Below are 18,823 nucleotides of genomic sequence, written 5' to 3' on the forward strand. Positions count from 1 at the left end.
AAGAGCCTCAGTAAACATGCCAGGGCTTCCTTTCGCATTCCAGCAGCATGGAGTTACTTTTTTTCCTCACAGGGGATAAGCAAAGCAAGCTCTGCTGGTGTGTGCTGAAAAAGGGTTGACCTGTGCAAGCCTGATCGTCCAGTTTCTTGTCTTGCAAATACCGACCTTTTGTCCTTTTTGCGTGTTTTCCTGTTTTAATATGAGCTTACCCAAGCTGGGGAGGTTATGGCCAGGGTAACGTTGCTGTGAGGCTAGAAATAGCCAACAGCCAGTCGTGCCATCGATAGGCTGGTGTTTATTTTCCACGCGGTGCATCTTTGTCCTCTCTCTTCCATCGTGAGCTGCTTTTCCCTCCAGCACATGAGGATCAGTGTGAGTGATGGGAAGTCACAGTCACATCAGTTCCGATGTCAGAAGGCTGAGATCAGTGTCTGGGATAGCACATGGTCCCAAAGGAGTCGTCAGGGGGTGGCGGTGTGTCTAGATTGAAAGGTGATAGAAATACACGGTCGAAAGGGTCTTCCTTGGAGAAGCAAGTCCCACGGAGAGTCAGAAGAGATGGGCTGGTTACTTAACCAGTAAGTGGCCTGGTAGCTTCCTGGTTAACCACTTCCTGGTTAGCGGTTGCTTGGATTGTGCAGCCGCAGGCAGGGAACTGCCGGTCAAAAGGTGCTGGTGCATCTGGGCAGAGGTTGGTGGAAGGTCCCCTGCGTGTGAGCAGTCCAAAGGCAAGCAGGGGTGTAAGCCAGTGGTGCCAGGTCAGTGCCTGACTGCCTCTGAGCAGGACAACAGGAGCAGTGTGCAGAAGGGATCAAACGGGCTTGAGATTTCCGAGCCTTAGTGTAGCTTCGATCACTTCTCCGGGAGCAGGGTGGCAGGGGCTGTGCGGGTGGTACAGAAGACAGTGCTTTGGCTGTGGATCTCACTGAGCTCTGGCCAAGAATCAGTTTACCTCGTGTGTGCTCTGGGGCAGACACTTCCCCGAGGTCCTGCTGAGGGATGCAGCCAGCTACAGCCTTGATCATCCTGCCCTGCTTGTGTCCTCATCATCAGTAAGCACTTGCACGGTCCTCAGAAGTGGGAAAATCTGTCAGCCCTGACTGAAAATGGTTGTGATTTTTGGATCTAGCAATTCCCTGTATTTTGTTTCTCGCAGAGTCCTGACGTGCAGCCACCTTCTGCAGCTGAATGCCCGCCCTCTGATGGGGCACATCATGCATCTGAGGGCGAGGAGAAGTTGCCGGAATTCAGTTACCAAGATGTGTTTGAGATTTTCAATGAGATGTGTGCATCACGCAGCGCTGATGTGGTGACACCGGAGCCTGCGGAAAGCTGGGATGGAGAGCTGCTTGAAAGCTACCTCAATGCGGCCATAGAAAGCGCCGCTGCTGCTGAAACGGCGCAAGACTCTGTGACCACACAGGGAGCCCCTGAAGAACGGGGAGAAGGACTGGATCCCACCCCAGCTCACCAGTCCGAAATGGCTGTTGTGGAAGCACTGTTCAGTGCAGAGCACGTAAGTGCTAAATGGAGGTAAAACTCCCTGGGAAGCTATCGCGTGATCTTTGGGTTTATTTCGGTTTTGGTGTGTTTATTCAAAGGAGAATGCGAGTGTAGAATGCGGATCTCTGACGGAAGAGAGAGAGCTGCCATCAGGAACCGAGGCGGCGAAGAAAGCTGCAGAAGAGCCAGGATCCCCTGCAAAACGTCAGTGCAGGAAGAGAAGACAGAGCTCACAGCAGGGTAAGTCCCTGGTAAGAGATCCTGCGTTTGTTAGAGGTGGCCAAGACAGCTGCTCTGAAACTCTTCCAGGAAGGGGAGATCACAAGAGCTGAGTTACTGTCTGCAGTGTAAGTACCTCACCGGGCCTTCAGTTCAACCATTACACTCGTACGAGCTCTTAGCGTACCTCCCGACAGGCTTCTATAGATAAGCTGGTGCCGAGGACTCCTGGGGGGAGAAGGGAATAAATTCTATCAGTCAGTAAAAGCTGAAGCTGCGGGAGTTGTGTCAGAGCCCTGCACGGCACTGAGATGCAGGCTGCGGGTATGTTTGCTGGAGGGTGAGAGTGCCACAAAGGGAGCACTGACGAATGAGGTGACCGTTGAAGTAAGAGGGGAAAAGCCCCGCACGCTGCCAAAGTGAGTGCACGAGTCCAACCTTTCTGGCTCAGCTCACTAAAGACGTTTCAGAGCAGCCTGCTGGTACGTGTGCTGAAACACAGGAGAAAAGCACCCTCAGATTCCCAAGTGGCAGGCCGCCTTTGGCCAGGTCGGACTGTCCCCGATGGCAGCACAGTTGCTGCGCGTGCTGCCAGGTGAGCCGCAGGCAAGGCCTGATGCTTCCTGGGTGTCGTTTGCTTCCTAGACCCCCACGAGCCGGAAGGTGGAGCCTGTAAGCGGGGCTGCTTCTGGAGGAAGACACCAGAGTGAGGAGCGGTGAACACGTGGAGCAGCTGCCGGCTGGTTCCCTCCTGCGAGTGCGGCAGCAGTGCTGGGCACGGAACTGGGGCCTGGGTTCAGGGTCACGCCTCTTCTGTTTCCGGACTTTGAAGTTACTGATAGCTTTAGTCATCAATTCGTGTGTTACTGATGGCTTTATTCATCAGTTTGTGTGTTGTTTATAGCTTTATTCATCAACTTGTGTGTTATTGATAGCTTTATTCCTAAATTCGTATGTTATTTATAGCTTTATTCATAAATTTATGTGTTATTTATAGCAGTATTCATAAATCTGTATGTTATTTATAGCATTATTCATAATTTTTTATCTTATTGATAGCTTCATAAATTTGTATGTAATTTATAGCTTCATTCATAAATTTGTAATTTATAGCTTTATTAATTTTTTTATGTTATTTATAGATTTGTTATCTTTAGCTTTATTTATACATTTATATGTTATTTATAGCTGCATTCATAAATTTGTTATAGCTTTATTCATAAATTTTTATGGTATTTCTGGCTTTACTCATAAATTTTTATGTTATTTATAGCATTATTCATAAATTTGTAGGTTATTCATAGCTTTATTCATATATGTGTATGGTATTTATGGCTTTATTTAAAAATGTGTTATTAATAGCTTTATTAATAAATTTATATTATTTATAGGGTTATTCATATATATTTTATTTTAAGCTTTATCAATAAATTTATACTTTATTTATAGCTTTATTAATAAATTTATAGAATAGGGTTATTCATAAATTTGTTATTTTAAGCTTTAGTAATAAACGTATACATTATTTATAGCTTTATTCATAAATTTATGTGTTATTTATAGCATTATTCATAAATCTGTATGTTATTTATAGCATTATTCATAATTTTTTATCTTATTGATAGCTTCATAAATTTGTATGTTATTTATAGCTTCATTCATAAATTTGTAATTTATAGCTTTATTATTTTTTATGTTATTTATCGATTTGTTATCTTTAGCTTTATTTATAAATTTCTATGTTATTTATAGCTGCATTCATAAATTTGTTATAGCTTTATTCATAAATTTTTATGGTATTTCTGGTTTTACTCATAATTTTTTATCTTATTTATAGCATTATTCATAAATCTGTATGTTATTAATAGCTTCACTAATGTGTATGTTATTTATAGCTTCATTCATAAATTTGTTATTTATAGCTTTATTCATAAATTTATATGTTATTCATAGCATTATTCATAAATTTGTAGGTTATTTATAGCTTTATTCATATATGTGTATGGTATTTATGGCTTTATTAAAAAATGTGTTATTAATAGCTTTATTAATAAATTTATATTATTTATAGGGTTATTCATAAATATTTTATTTTAAGCTTTATCAATAAATTTATACATTATTATCGCTTTATTAATAAATTTATATTATAGGGTTATTCATAAATTTGTTATTTTAAGCTTTATTAATAAACTTAGACATTATTTATAGCTTTATTCATAAATTTGTATATTATTTACAGATTTGTTTTTTTTAGCTTTATTTATAAATTTGTTATTTATAGCTTTATTCATACATTTGTATGTTATTTATGGCTTTATTAAAAAATTCATGTGTTGTTTATAGCTTTATTAATAAATTTATGTTACTTATAGTGTTATTCATAAATTTGCTATTTTTAGCTTTATTAATAAATTTATATGTTATTTATAACTTTATTCGTAATTTTGTAAATTATATCTTTATAAATTTATATGTTATTTATAGCTTTATTAATAAATGTGTATTTTAGTCATAGCTTTATTCATAAATTTCGGTGTTGTTTATAGCTTTATTAATAAATTTATGTTATTTATAGTGTTATTCATAAATTTGCTATTTTTAGCTTTATTAATAAACTTATACGTTATTTATAACTTTATTCATAATTTTGTAAATTATGTCTTTATAAATTTATATGTTATTTATAGCTTTATTAATAAATGTGTATTTTAGTCATAGCTTTATTCATAAATTTCTGTGTTGTTTATATCTTTATTAATAAATTTATGTTATTTATAGTGTTATTAATAAATTTGCTATTTTTAGCTTTATTAATAAATTTATACGTTATTTATAACTTTATTCATAATTTTGTAAATTATATCTTTATATGTTACAGCTTTATTGATGTGTATTTTATTCATAGCTTTATTAATAGATTTCTGTGGTTTTTTTGGTTTATTAATAAATTTATGTTATTTATAGTGTTATTCATAAATTTGCTATTTTTAGCTTTATTAATAAATTTATACATTATTTATAAGTTTATTCATATTTTTTTAATTATATCCTTATTTATGTTATTTATAGCTTTATTAATAAATGTGTATTTTATTCATAGCTTTATTAATAGATTTCTGTGTTCTTTATAGCTTTATTAATAAATATATTGTTATTTATAGCATTATTCATAAATTTGTATGCTATTTTTTAGCTTTATTAATAAATTTATACGTTATTTATAACTTTATTCATAATTTTGTAAATTATATCTTTATAAATTTATATGTTATTTATAGCTTTATTAATAAATGTGTATTTTAGTCATAGCTTTATTCATAAATTTCTGTGTTGTTTATAGCTTTATTAATAAATTTATGTTATTTATAGTGTTATTCATAAATTTGCTATTTTTAGCTTCATTAATAAATTTATACATTATTTATAACTTTATTCATAATTTTGTAAATTATATCTTTATATGTTACAGCTTTATTAATGTGTATTTTATTCATAGCTTTATTAATAGATTTCTGTGTTCTTTTTAGCTTTATTAATAAATTTATGTTATTTATAGTGTTATTCATAAATTTGCTATTTTTAGCTTTATTAATAAATTTATACGTTATTTATAACTTTATTCATAATTTTGTAAATTATATCTTTATAAATTTATATGTTATTTATAGCTTTATTAATAAATGTGTATTTTATTCATAGCTTTATTAATAGATTTCTGTGGTCTTTATAGCTTTATTAATAAATTATGTTATTTATAGTGTTATTCATAAATTTGCTATTTTTAGCTTTATTAATAAATTTATACGTTATTTATAACTTTATTCAGAATTTTGTAAATTATATCTTTATAAATTTATGTTATTTATAGCTTTATTAATAAATGTGTATTTTATTCATAGCTTTATTCATAAATTTCTGTGTTGTTTATAGCTTTATTAATAAATTTATTGTTATTTATACCTCTGTCCATAAATTTGAATGTTACTTATAGCTTTATTAATAAATGTTATTTACAGCTTTCTTCACAAATTTGTATGTTATTTATAGATTCATTAGTAAATTTATCATTATAGCTTTCTTCACAAATTTATATGTTTTTTATGGCTCTATTAATAAATTTGTATTTTATAGCTTTAATAAATTTATTGTTATTTATAGCTCGATTCATAAATTTGTATGTTATTTATAGCTTTATTAAATTTATTGTTATTTATATCTTTCTTCACAAATTTGTATGTTTTTTATAGCTTTCTTAATAAATTTATTGTTCTTTATAGCACTATTCATAAATTAGTATGTTATTTATAGCTTTTTTAATAAATTTCTTGTTATTTAAAGCTCTTCATAAATTCGTATGTTATTTATATCTTAATAAATGTATGTTATTTATAGCTTTATTAGTAAATGTATTGTTGCTTATAGCTGTGTTCATAAATTTGTATGTTATTGCTTTATTAATAAATTTTTTGTTATATATAGCTCTATTCAAAAATTTGTTATTTATATCTTTATTAATAAATTTATTGTTATTTATAGTTTTCTTCACAAATCTGTATGTTATTTATAGTTTCTTAATAAATTTATTGTTATTTACAGCTCTATTCATAAATTTGTTTTTATAGCTTTCTTAATAAATTATTGTTATAGCTATATTCATAAATTTGGATGTTATGTATAGCTTTATTAATAAATTTATGGGTTATTTATAGTTTTATTAGTAAATTTATTGTTACTTATAGCTCTGTTCATAAATTTGTTATTGCTTTATTAATAAATTTATTGTTATTTACAGCTCTATTCATAAATTTGTATGTTATTTATATCTTCACAAATTTGTATGTTTTTTATTGCTTTCTTAATAAATTTATTGTTATTTATATCTTTCTTCACAAATTCGTAGGGGTTTTATAGCTTTCTTAATAAAATTGTTCTTTATAGCTCTATTCATAAATTTGTATGTTATTTATAGCTTTATTAATAAATTTATTGTTATTTATAACATTCTCGATGTTTATAGTGATAATAAATCTTATGGTTTAAAGAGCCGTGTTTGTGTCTTGATATTAAGAATAGTGCTGGCATCTTTGTACTAGACACTGTCAATCTGGTCTGTGCTCTCAGCATTGTCATCCCCCCTGGACTTTGCAATCCACGTTGTGGGAACTATTAATAACTGTACCTCCTGCTTTTTCTCCTCGGAGGACTAACCTATGGGGGAGACGTCCCCCCACATCTTCCACCTCCCCACCAGGCTCTTTACGGTAGCATTTCAGAATTTCAGACACTTCAAATGTCCTTTGAATACCCATGAAACCAACCTGCTCCTCTGCTGGGAACCAGCGTGTTGCTGCGTATGGTTCAGGTCTTGCTTAAGGGTAAACAACGATGTGAGCATACCCCCAGACATCTTTCCCCGAGGCTGTACAGTTACGGGAGCAGGGTGTGTGGGATCGTATGGGCAGGTACCTAGGCCAGGGGCCCCTGCAACGCTGTGGAACTTCACCCCTGAACAAGTGCAAAATCCAGGAGAACTGCTCCATTGGCTGGGAAAAGCATCGTCCTGGCAATGCCAGAGAGGCAAAATCAGCACAACGTGCTGGGGCCTGCCCCTTGCCCACCGAGCCCTGCTCAGCACTATCCAGTACCCTCAAGGAGAAAAGGTCCCTGGATCTCATGGCAAAGCAGCAGGCAGTGCTTCTACCCCAGCCCCAGCAACCAGCACTGCGGCTACTGCAGCCTCAGCAACAGCACTCCAGCCATTCCAGCCGTGGTGACAGACACTGCTGCTGCTCCAGCCCTGACAGCAGACGCTGGCGGCCACTCCAGCCCTGGTAGCAGGCACTTGGGCTGAACCGAAGAACCAGTCTGTGCCGTTATCCGTTGCCCCTGTACAGAGAAGAACTGGACACGAAAGTCAGCTCGTGTAGAGACAGAGGACGGCGCAGGGCCAGCGCTAGAAAGAGAGGAGGAGGCAGAACCAGAGGGAAGCTCTCGCTCCCTGTCCTGGCTGCTCCGATGCTGGGATAATGGAGCTGGCAGCCTGGAATTAGAGGGTAGGGAAGCCAAGCATCTGGGCTCTCTTTGTAGGTAAGCAGGTGTTGACCACGCAATTGGAAAAGGGACCCAAACCCTCAGGCTCTTAAGCCCCATTCGAAATCATTCTTCTTGCGGGTCGCATGATAGAGAAAGCTCACAACCGGACTGTAATTTGGGATGTGCATTCTCCAGACCCCACAACACCTGAGAAAGCTCGTGTTTGTTTCTTACTGGTTGGTGGAGGCATTGCTGTTCCCTTGCTGATCACGTCTGTGCGGATCTGCTGACGTCCGTCTTGCCGCTTTATTCCCCAAACCTGAATCTCCTGGTCAGGTCCCTTGACCTTGCTCCATCCTATGGCAAAAGCGGTCTTGGGAAGGCTTTGGATTATTTTCCTCCCTGTCTAAAAAGCTTCTGCTGCTGCTGAACGGTGTCACACCGTGTCGGTGTAAGGTACTGCAGGTGTTGTGGGGCTTCACCCTGTTGCAGTACTTTCTGGATCAGCCCATGGCAGACGGTAGGGCTGCCTTTCCATCCCTGCGGCACTCGATTCCAAGTGTATTGGACGGCCCTCCGAGTATCAGCAAACTGGCCTGCACTCTGCTGCCAAAGGGATTGAGACAATGCATCGGCAACGTCAATTGTGCCATCCCACTTGGCTGCCTTTGACTCTCCTACCCCAAAGCAGGCTGGGATTCCCCGATTCCCTGACGTGCGAACGTCGGTCACTCTCCGCTGCTCGTAGGTGGCCGTGATGCCCTGTTCCGTTGCCCAGGCTGAGCTGTGACCCCTCGCACGCTCCAGCTCCGGACGAAAGGCGCAGAGGAAGAGCAGCCCGTGAGGGACCTCCCCGAGCCGGCTGGGCAGAGGCTGGTCCCCGTGCGGCGACTGCCGGAGCATCCCTGGGTGCCCAATGGCCACGGGCACGATGCTGCCGCCAGCACAAAGCCGTTGTGGTTGCAGTGGAGAAGCCCATCGTGACCGGGCCACCACGGTGACCGTGGGGTATTCCAGGAGCGAGAGCCCTGGAGTGACCAGTGCGGAGGAGACCTCTCCCTCGGGAAGCTGCATCTCCCCTGGGTGCCGAGCGTTGAGCCGGCGGGGTTTGTGTTAATAGTGCGCAGTGTGGGGAAGGCGGGCATCTCGCTTGTTTTCCATGCGGACTGAAATAAAAGGAAGCACTTGATGTGACGAAGCCATCCCTTTATTACGGAACTGCGGGATGAAGGATGCTGCGAGCGTGCTGCGGAGCACAAGGGCGGCTGCTGCGGGGCCCAGAGGTTTGCCTCCCAGCGAGACTGACGCTGCAGGTTCCCCAAGGGCTCCCCGAGCCGCGGTGCCCAGAAGCAGCCCCCGAGAGCAGCACGGGGGAGGCTGGATCCAGCCCTACGAGACGGGGGGGACGACACGAGCCTGCGGTTTGCCCGCGAGGAGCAAGGGCGGCGCTCACCGGGGGGAGCGGGCGGGACGGGGCCCGGGGGACGCCGGGCAGAGGCGAGGCCGCAGGGAAAAGGGCTCAAGGGAGGAGCAGGCTCCTCGCGGGGGGCTCGGCCGCGGTTCGGCCGCGGGGATGCTGCGGCCGGGCGGGGGGGGCATGATCCCGCTGGCTCTCGCCGGCTCGGAGCCCTCCCTCCGCCGCTCCCCGAGTCCGTGCCCCCCGCTTCTCCCCAGCCCCCGGGGCCTCCCGCCGGGGCTCTCCGCGCCGCTCCGCTCCGCTCGGCTCTGCCGCTCCCGGCCGTGGCGGCGCTGGCCGAGCCGCTGCCGCTGGGTCTGGCGAGGCAGCACCGCCCCCTGCCTCTCCCCGGCCCGCCCCCAGGCCCCGCTCCGCCCGGCCCCGGTCGCTCGGCGTCGGGACCCCCGAGCCGCCGGTGCGCGGTGCGGCTGCGGGGGTGCCCGCGGCGGCACCGGGAGAGCGGTCGGGCAAGGTGCCCGTGGTGCTGCTGCGGGGGTGGAGCCGCTGGCCGGGGCACCGGCGGGGAGTGCACGCCCGGAGCCGCGGCCGGGTAAGGGAGGGGACGGCTCCGCTCGGCCCGGAGCGGAGCGGGCGGTGGGGGCCGGCGGGGGCCCCGCTCGCAGCGGTAGCGGCCGCGTGTGGCGCACAGGGAAGGAGAAGGAGCCCCTGGAGCGGCTGCACCGCCTGGGAGCGCTGCTGAGGAGCGGCGGCTCCGGGTCCGTGCCCTCGGGGTGCGCCCGTCCGACAGCGCCCCGGTAAGTGGCGGGGAGGCGGCGGGGGTGCCCGGTCCCGGTGTGTCCGCGAGGGGGTCACCGGAGCATCCCCCAAAGCATCTCAGTGGAGAGTGGTGTCCTGTGAGAATTTAGAGATGGGCTTTTAGGTGTGTGAGTGAGTGAGTGAGTGAGTGAGGATATCCGTGTTGGAGGGGCTGTTCTGGAATGCACCATCTGCGGGACATGCCCAGGTCCTGGTTTCTGTCTTAGCACATTAGTCTTAGGAACAGGGTCTGGACATTGGCACATAGACTGCTGAAGACTCGGTCACCAGAGAGTGGTGTCCAGTGAGGCTTTATTTACACAGATGGAGTTTCACACAGGTGGAGTTTTAGGTGGGTACATAAGTGAGTTTATCCCTGTTGGTGGCACTGTTCCTGAGGGCTCCCTCTATGGAACACGTCCAGATTTTTGTTTCGTTCCTAACACATTAGGCTTAGGAGCAGGGTCTGGACATTTGTATTTAGGCAGCAGGTATAGCAGAAAAACCTTTTTGTTCCATTCAAAAGATTGCTTTTCAGCTCTTCCTTTTTCTTACACAGACACCAAGCTGGATGGGTTCCCCTTAAGGCAGGAGTGAGGCCAACAGCAGGTAGCCATTAACGTGGATGTGGATCGTGATGGGCAATATGCAAATAAACCTGATCTTGAAGAGATGGTGAGGAAGAACTGACTGTCTTCTGAGACTCCTATGTATTATATTATAAGGTATGCTGTAATGCCTGGACAGAAAGTCAACCCCTGCCCATGACCAGAGGGGGCACTGCGCAGGCGCAAAGGACCTTCTAGCTCATCATAATACGAAGCGGGGACAGAATACGAAGGGGGATATGTATAGGCGCTAGGGAATAAATGTAAAGGAAAAACGACCCTGGGTGTGCATGCTTTGGAGGAACGATCCCCATGCACCTCAGCGCTGAATAAAGCATACCTACTTTACAACTTGAACGAGTTGTGGAGTCAATCCGCGTATCATTGTGATAAAGGACCAAGCAGAAGCCATGAATCCAGGCTTCTGTATTGTATTGCATCTTCACCTGCATCTGCATTGTACTGGCATCTTCACCTGCATCTTCTCCACTGTCTCCATCAATCCCATCATCCGTAAGTCGTTCCTTTAAAAACAGAAATTGAAGCAATTCAGCTATTAAAAGCCAACAGCAAGCCAGAAATCTCTTTCCATTTCATGTGGTAAAAAAAACAATACATAATAAATCCTGAAAACGGGTCTAGATACTGAACAGGGAAAGCCTATATTGTTACAGAGCAAGCATACAGCTTCACAACTTCAAACAGCTGTCAACTATGGCTGCAAGTAAGCTGAAGTAGCAGGCAGAGAGGAACCATGTCCATACTAAGCCAGTCAGCCATGTAGCAAAACTAAAGATCACTGCAACCAGTGCCATCTTAAAGAAGAAAAAAGCCCCAAACCATACAAAACGCATAAACTGAGAGGAACCATCACTTTGCATGGCATAAGCAGGAAGCTATTTTAACGTGATGACTTTCCTGCTCTAAACTTTAAGCATAACTTTTACATCTTTTTAAAGCCTAGGGTTATTATGTTAAATGACCTACTTGTAGTGGCACCCTAAGTGGCCACCAGTGTCCACAACTTCTACAGGACAGTGCAATATGATTAAGCACTAGATTTCTAGGCAAGGGGAAAAAAAAACCACACCAGCAGTGACTCATTCCATTGAAAAGCTTATTACTTGCACTTCCAAAGCAACAGGCTACAGGGATACTGAATGCAAAGCAAGTCAGATCCACCTGGAATACTTTGTATTCTCAGCTGATAGTTTATAAACTCTCTCTTTTCATATTCTAAAGGATTAGCAGCATTTGGATGCACAGAAACTGTCTCTAGAGTGATGTCTGCAGACGTCCGAGTCACAAATTAAAATGTCTTCCTAAAATGTAGCAGACTCAGCACTTCCTCTAAGTGGGAGAAAAAAGCCCCTAACCAGAAAAGGAGGGTGAGACAATACCCAGCTTTTGTCCTAGACATAACAAAATCCTGAGGGAACAAGATGCTCACACTATCAGAATAAAAACCCAGAGACACAGAATAGTTCACCTTTCTCCCTGTAAAGTTGGTTTTGAGTCAAGATCTGCTCTTTTCCCTGGCCAAGCATGAAACCCCTCTTCAGTTTAAGACTGTTTTCAAAATCCGGAATGAAGCCAAAATCAAGTGCACACACTGAACATGTATAGAATCTTACTGGTAACAGAAAAACAGCACAACACATACTATTACATCAGCTAGAACACTTCAAGTGTTCTGGCAAAAAGACTCAGCTTATTGCTAGGAAATAAAGCATTTGGAGCTCAACTCAACAGATGACATTCCAATCAAATGCAAGTTCAAAGAAAAAAAGAGTATTTTTTTAATTGTATTAAATAAAAAAAGCTGGAGAAGGAAATGGGGACAGAAATGAAAACCCATTCAGGGAGTCAGTGGCATAGCTTGTCACCATGCAGTCTGAACATGACAATTGCAGATATTCAGAACAAGCGAGTCCAAATATCACATTCCCTGGGAGAGAGGAGGGAGTCTCTTTCCCTTTTCACAGGCTAAAGTAAGAAGCTTTCAATGTATTTCAAGGCAAGACCCAGCTAGCAGAAGGCAGATTTTCTGACAGCTAAAGCAAGGGAAAAGGATCTTCCTTGCAGTCTCTTGCTCCTGAGCCCCCTTCTTCAACTCCTCTTGTGGTGGCAGGAAGGCAAAGCATGTCCTGTCTCTGTGAGTCTGTGCCCTCCTTGTCTACAGTAACAGCAGGCACCTGTGATTCCTTCTCCAAAGACATTTATACATCGAGGTCAGTTGAATACTGCATTATGAAAGCATAAGCTGCAGTGGACATCATTTAGAATCCGTTATTTTTTTGCCCATCATGACAAAGTAGAAACGGCAATTCCTTACTTTATAGACATTCTCTTAAAGTAGCAGTTGCCCCAAACATCTGTCAAGTTTTTATATCCCAGGAGAACAGATGCAGCCAAAAGAATGTTCATTCTAAAATGACTACTCTGAACTTCACAAGCAGGCGGAGGTAGCTCCCAATTTAATTAAACATACACACAGCAGCTCCCAGTTTAATTAAGGATACACAGCACCACTTAGTGGTGAAAGCAGTCACCACTGACATGGATGGCAAGTACCACCAGCTTTTTTCTTCACTCCCCCCAAAACATGAACCAAGTCTGCTCTGTCTCTCCTCACTAGCCAAATACTATTACAGTGTCTTTACTACAAGAAAGTGTATCTACCAAGCAAAAGATGTCCAAGAGGGCTGAACCTCAAGGCCAGTAGAGTGAAAGGCTGCTGAGTCTCAAACAGATGCATCCACTTTGAAGAGCTTTTCAGCATTCTCCAGCACTGTACCAGTTTCTGGTGACACAGCCTCAAGCAGCTTAGTACATGCCTGTACTCCAAAGAACAGCAATCTGTTGGCTAACACCTTGTGTTTTACATAGGCTTGGGTCTTAAACAAATGCAAGAGATGTAGAAAATCTGAACACCGATTTTCCACTCCATCAACCAGTTACAAAAACTAACTTGCGCACTTAAGTAACAAAACACAGTAACTAATAAAAAGAAAGACTTTTAATCGGGACAGATTAGTGCATCTTTACAAAAAAGTAATGATTTCAACTTATGAAGTCAGTATCATCATTAGCAGTGCACCTTTCCTGAAAAGGAAATCCCTGTCTGTTATCAAATATCAACTGCAAGAGTGCATAAACAAAATAAATAACCAACAAACACACCCGTATCCCAAAAGCTCTATTTATATTATATTCGATATATATATATATATGTCTTCATAGATGACAACTGTATCGATTTATACGTCGGGTCCTTCTCCTCCAGGAACCAGCTATAAAAGAATAAGACAATTGCATGTTAGTGCCATAGACTGAAGTTTTACAAAGTCATATGTGACAGTTCTTGCTTCAGAAGATTTTAGCAGATGGCGACTTCATGGTAGACCACAAAAGTGGTGTTTAGATTTTAAATTACCTTCTTCTGGCAACAGAAGTCAGTTACTACCAGAGAAGCACATGCCATAAAGAATCTCTAAAATACAAGGAAAGTTTAACAAGACACAAAGGAGTTCCTAGATAAGAAACGTTTTGTGTTTTGTCTTTGTTATTCACCTCAAGGAGATTTTTTTTGTCTAGAAACACTACAGCTTGTTTTCAGAAAGACATAGAACATGCTCCCTTTCACGTAGGATTTCTCCAATTGATCATTCTTCTGCAGACCATCGCTACACTGGGAAGTTGGTTTCCCCTTTCTGACCTCTCTTGCTAAGCACAGCCCAAAAACTAATAGAGCCTGAACCCTTCTACAGGCAGCAGGGTAAGTCAGCACAGCATTTTCCTGTGAAGAAAGTACCTTCTTTAAGTAAAGAACTGAACATCAGAAAAAGAAATGCAAAAGGAAAAATATGACTAAGGGGAAAATGAAGAGGATAATTTCTTTCGCTGACACATTCTTAATAGTTAGCTGACCACTTCTAAAGACAAAGAGCTCTGCTGCTTTTGGGACCAAAGTAAGAAAAAGTCTAAAGCATAGTTTTCCTGATGTGGGAAGATGTACCCCCAAAAGAGACACGAGATCTAATACAGAAACATATCCACGTCTTGCTGAACATCTACACTCTAAGAATCCCCCGCTTCTGTTTTGACGGCAGCATCCCACCAGCTGAACTGGATGGTAGTAGTTTTAGCCCATACAAGAAGTCAGAACACGCACTGTTCTTCAAGGATGCAGAACAATAACCAAAGCAGGAAAAGGCTTAGAAATGAAGTCAAGGTGGCAGTTGCCGAGACACACAGTGAGGAGGTGCAAGGCAGGTAGGACAGCAAAATGAAGATTATTCCTCATTCACACAGAGCCAACTTGAGTCTAAGTCAGTCTTCCTCTTCTCTCCCCACAAAATTAGGAATGCCCTTATGTAGCAATTCCAGACTTCAGTGCAGACAAGCAAAAAACTCTGGGTCTGCTTCTGTAGTATTTAGGAAGTTGCAGAATCCAGCTTAAGGATGCATAATCATAGTATCTAATTGTTTCAGTACTGATCGACATACATCAGCACATGATAAACAAAACCTGTAGTGCTTTCCATCTGGCATCACCCAACAGGCCTCCAGGTATTTTTTCAGAGCACATAAAGGTACATACAGCTCTTTGAGCATCAGGTGGACAATCACCAAATGACTCAACAAGCTTGTAAGCATCCAAAGTGCTGCAAACACATTTATATATACAATAATGGATAAAATCTATTCCACCTACATACTCAGGCAGGCAAACACTCACAGGAGTTTAAAGCCACTGTATGAACCAGCCTCCAGAGTGGGTAACAAAACCAGTGATTCCATTGCACATCTCAAGACTGGAAAAACAGTCACCTAAGTAAAAGCAGGGTCATGCTCTTTTTGTTATTATTCTTTTTAAGCTGTAACATGAGCCAAGTAAGGCAATAACACCACTTTTCCAGCACCACTCATAGATAAATATGCCCTGGAAGGTATTTGAAAGTACCTTATGCAATGGAATTCTCTGGAAAGCTCAGCTTAAAGTAATTTAACTTGATTGCTGACAGATTTACAGGTATAGAAAATAAATGCATGCAGCCTTTTAACCATAATGACTTACCATTGTTATGTTATTTCCATTTAACAAAATCTGGTCTAGTTTTGTGATTCTTCTGCCCTCAGGTGCAATCTCGCTGAAGCAGCATTAGAAAAAGAACATGAGAACATGTAACCAGGGACAATGATTCAAGCTTTGATTACAGAACTGACAAACATCTCTGCATTAAGATGACAATTGCTGGAACTAACAAAGACATCAGCCACACTGCAGTGTAACTGACCACCTGCATAAAGAAAGCTACCTGGCAACCATAAAGTTCCATTGTACTTTTCTGCTCAGTACATAAAGGCACGGATTCACCCTGTAAATCTTGGCAATTTCTTGAATAGCACCTACACTCAAAATAGGTTTCAAATACAAACACGGCAAAGCAAAGTAATAAATACTCATCTCTGAGTCTGCAGCTTTTAAAATCTTTGCTTAGACCTTAAGGAAACGTAAAGGCAAACAAACTACTGGGAAGTTCTACACAAAACCCAGGCAAAATTAAGGCTAAAAAAAGGAACCTGATTACAAGCATATATCATGCAACACCTACTCTACGACACGGCTGTCCTGAATAGATCACCACCTACAGTTTAACTCCAAGATATAAACTACTCAGCTGGCAAGTATTCAAAAAATGTAAACCCACTTTGCTTCTAGATTTTATACAATATTTTTCCCTCAGGAAACCAAATAGAAATAATGCTTACAATTCTGTAACATCTTCTAACACCATATCTAAATACCCGGATTCAAAGAAAATAAGGCCCAGAGTCTTAAAATCAAAACAAAGTTATTTTCATTTTTACTGAACTGTGATTCTATCTGTAAAACAAAAATACCAGAGTCATACAAGCGACCCATACGAAAAGTTTCTATCCAGTGAACTCAAACCTCTCCTCTCAAATACAATAAATCAATTGAGCTGAAGCATAAAACATTCCCATCAAAGGATACTGACAAAGTCATCAAATCCTAGAAGCGTTACAACTTCTTTGTCACTCTTCATCACAATACGAATGCAGGAGCCTATGCGTTTATCCACAAGCTCTGTAAATAAAAAAAACAAACAATAAAGTTGAAAGGTACAAGAGACTGTTTCATAGAACAGCGCATTCTTTTGAACAAAACGCCTGACATTGTGTGCAGTGGAAATGTATTTTTAAAGGTGCACCTGTACTGCTAGCACACGACCACGTTTCCGAGGCTGGAACTCTGCAGGAAGACGTTCCCTTCAGTGAGAACGCTTTAATGTCATTGAATCATAGCTTGGGTTGTAAGGGCTCTTAAAGCTCCCCCGGCTCCAACCCCCTGCCACGGGCAAGGACACCTTCCACTAAACCAGCCCCGTCCAGCCTGGCCTCAAGCACTGCCAGGGTGCGCAGTTCATTACCGCACGCCGGCCGAGCACCAGCACTCGCCCCAGCCGCTCTCTGCTCCGCACCCACAGACACCCACCGGGACCCTCGTTTACTGCAGGCGCCTCCCGGCCTCGTCCACCCCATTCAAGCTTCCCGCCAAGCGGCAGCGCCGCTCACACCAACCACAAGTGCCCGCAAATACGCTCTCCCTCTTCTCCCTCCCGTCCCGTCCCGCTGCAGACCGGAATCACCGCCAAACACCGAGGGACAGCAGCTGAGACGGATCCCTGGTCGCGGTGGCCGCCATGTTGCACCCAGGCCTGACCAATCGCTGCCACCTCCCGCTTCAGATGGGACGGGCGGTGCGGCAGACCCGATGAGCGGATCGCAGAGCAGTCGCTCCGCCGTTTTCCCCTGAGTAAATACAGTAACCCACCCTTCAGATAGCTCTTCTTTTCGCGGGGAGTGGCAGGTAGAAGGGCTTTAATCGCTGTACGCCACAGCTATCTTTCTTTCCCCACCCAGATTTGCTCATTAATTCACAAGTGGGCTGCAGCAAGAAGGATTCTTGGAAGTCCTTTTGCATATAGACATGGCTTGGAGCAAAAATCACTGGCTGTTCAAACACAGTTGGCTTGCTTCATACTGCAGCACTGAGCAACCTGCTCTAGTGGAAGGTGCCCCTGCCCATGGCAGGGGATTGGAACTGGGTGACCTTCAAGGTCCCTTCGAGCCCAAACCAGTCTATAGTCAGATAAAGCTCTTATTTCAACATCTAGAGTCATTGCACATTTTGTGACGGGCTGCTTCTGGAAGAATCAAGCCCAAATAAATTCCATCCTCTGCCTTAGAGGGCATGAACCTTTGGAGGATGTAGAGCTGCTGGCTGCAGGGGGGCTAGCTCAGTTCTTGTGTGGCTAGTTCCCAGGTAACTCTGAACGTTCACAAAGTCAAATCCAACCTCTGGCATCAGCAGATGCCACGTGGCTCCACACAGGATCACTTCACGGACCAGAGCAATGTGAGGACAGACTTGCCTCATAACGAGAGTGCAAGGCTGTGCCTCTCCCTGGAGCAAAGCGTGTAGAAAGTGCTAGCTGGGGTAGTTGTAATGACAACGTAAGTTGGCACAGTCAGAGTGTGGGGACAGGCACAGAACCACAGGAGAAATGCAAAGAGTGAGCTTAATTTCTTTTATCTCACCAAACAGAGGATCTCCTAGCAGAAGCCGGGCAGAGGCACAGGCATCATGGAGCTTGATCCATGCTGGAGGATCACCGACACTGCTGTTTTCCCTGTTAATCATGGATTCATGCAGGCTTCATTTACCACTGTGCTTTGATCTTCTCCATAACAGGGCAGGAATTTCAAGTGTATCCAGTCGGATGCCTGCATGTATATCACAGGCCTATGCTACCTAAACACAGATACTCTGCTTGTCAAGCACGCAAAGACAAACAACAATTAGTATGTGAAAAAAGGGCAGACTTCGCTGGACTGCGAACATCCAGATCCTGATACTAAGCCTAAGGTGCCAGGACAGAAAGCTGGTGCTGGGCATCAGCTATACATGGTGCCCTCCACAAGTGACACCAACATAGCAATCCCCCCTTGCTTAGCCATGTAAACCTCTATCTGCATACGACCTCGCAGGCAGCACTCTCAGATACTCCAAGAAGGTCCTAAGTGCAAATCCTCAGACCCTGCTCTTAAACCAAATGTATGAGGAAAAACCAAATAGCTGGGCATGTTCTACATTGGGTGCCCTCTGGACCAGTGCATCCAATATAGAATCATAGAATAGTTAGGGTTGGAAAGG

The 18,823-nt window shown here is 42.6% G+C and overlaps 1 protein-coding gene across 10 annotated transcripts; it reads right to left on the minus strand.

The window, feature by feature from the left end:
• Positions 1–10,441: 10,441 nt before the first annotated feature.
• LOC136014909 (U6 snRNA-associated Sm-like protein LSm5) lies at positions 10,442–18,419 on the minus strand. Of its 10 annotated transcripts, XR_010612945.1 has the most exons (6): positions 18,208–18,336; positions 16,601–16,693; positions 16,354–16,381; positions 15,659–15,731; positions 13,762–13,871; positions 10,832–11,102 (listed from the first exon to the last, which is right to left on the minus strand). XR_010612945.1 is itself a non-coding variant. In XM_065680060.1 (5 exons), exons 1-5 carry the CDS (start codon positions 18,308–18,310, stop codon positions 10,773–10,775), a joined length of 627 nt encoding a protein of 208 aa, XP_065536132.1. In that variant the 5' UTR covers positions 18,311–18,419; the 3' UTR covers positions 10,442–10,772. The 10 variants fall into 10 exon arrangements, 4 of the variants coding, with proteins under 4 accessions (XP_065536132.1, XP_065536134.1, XP_065536133.1 ...); XM_065680060.1 differs by lacking the exon at positions 13,762–13,871 and having other exon boundaries at positions 10,442–11,102; positions 18,208–18,419; XM_065680062.1 differs by lacking the exons at positions 13,762–13,871; positions 18,208–18,336 and adding an exon at positions 16,818–17,217 and having other exon boundaries at positions 10,442–11,102.
• Between the last annotated feature and the right edge of the window lie 404 nt (positions 18,420–18,823).

The sequence above is a fragment of the Lathamus discolor genome, chromosome 5, assembly GCF_037157495.1.
Source record: "Lathamus discolor isolate bLatDis1 chromosome 5, bLatDis1.hap1, whole genome shotgun sequence".
Lineage (NCBI taxonomy): Eukaryota > Metazoa > Chordata > Aves > Psittaciformes > Psittacidae > Lathamus > Lathamus discolor.

What these genes read in the sequence shown, in the direction of transcription:
- LOC136014909 (XM_065680060.1), bottom strand. Translation starts at nt 18,310, where the DNA reads ATGATTAACAGGGAAAACAGCAGTGTCGGTGATCCTCCAGCATGGATC. An exon ending in GCTAGGAGATCCTCTGTTTG is followed by an intron (nt 16,694 to 18,207) that starts GTGAGATAAAAG and finishes TTTTATTTACAG; the next exon opens with AGCTTGTGGATAAACGCATA. An exon ending in ATGGAAATAACATAACAATG is followed by an intron (nt 11,103 to 15,658) that starts GTAAGTCATTAT and finishes CTGTTTTTAAAG; the next exon opens with GAACGACTTACGGATGATGG.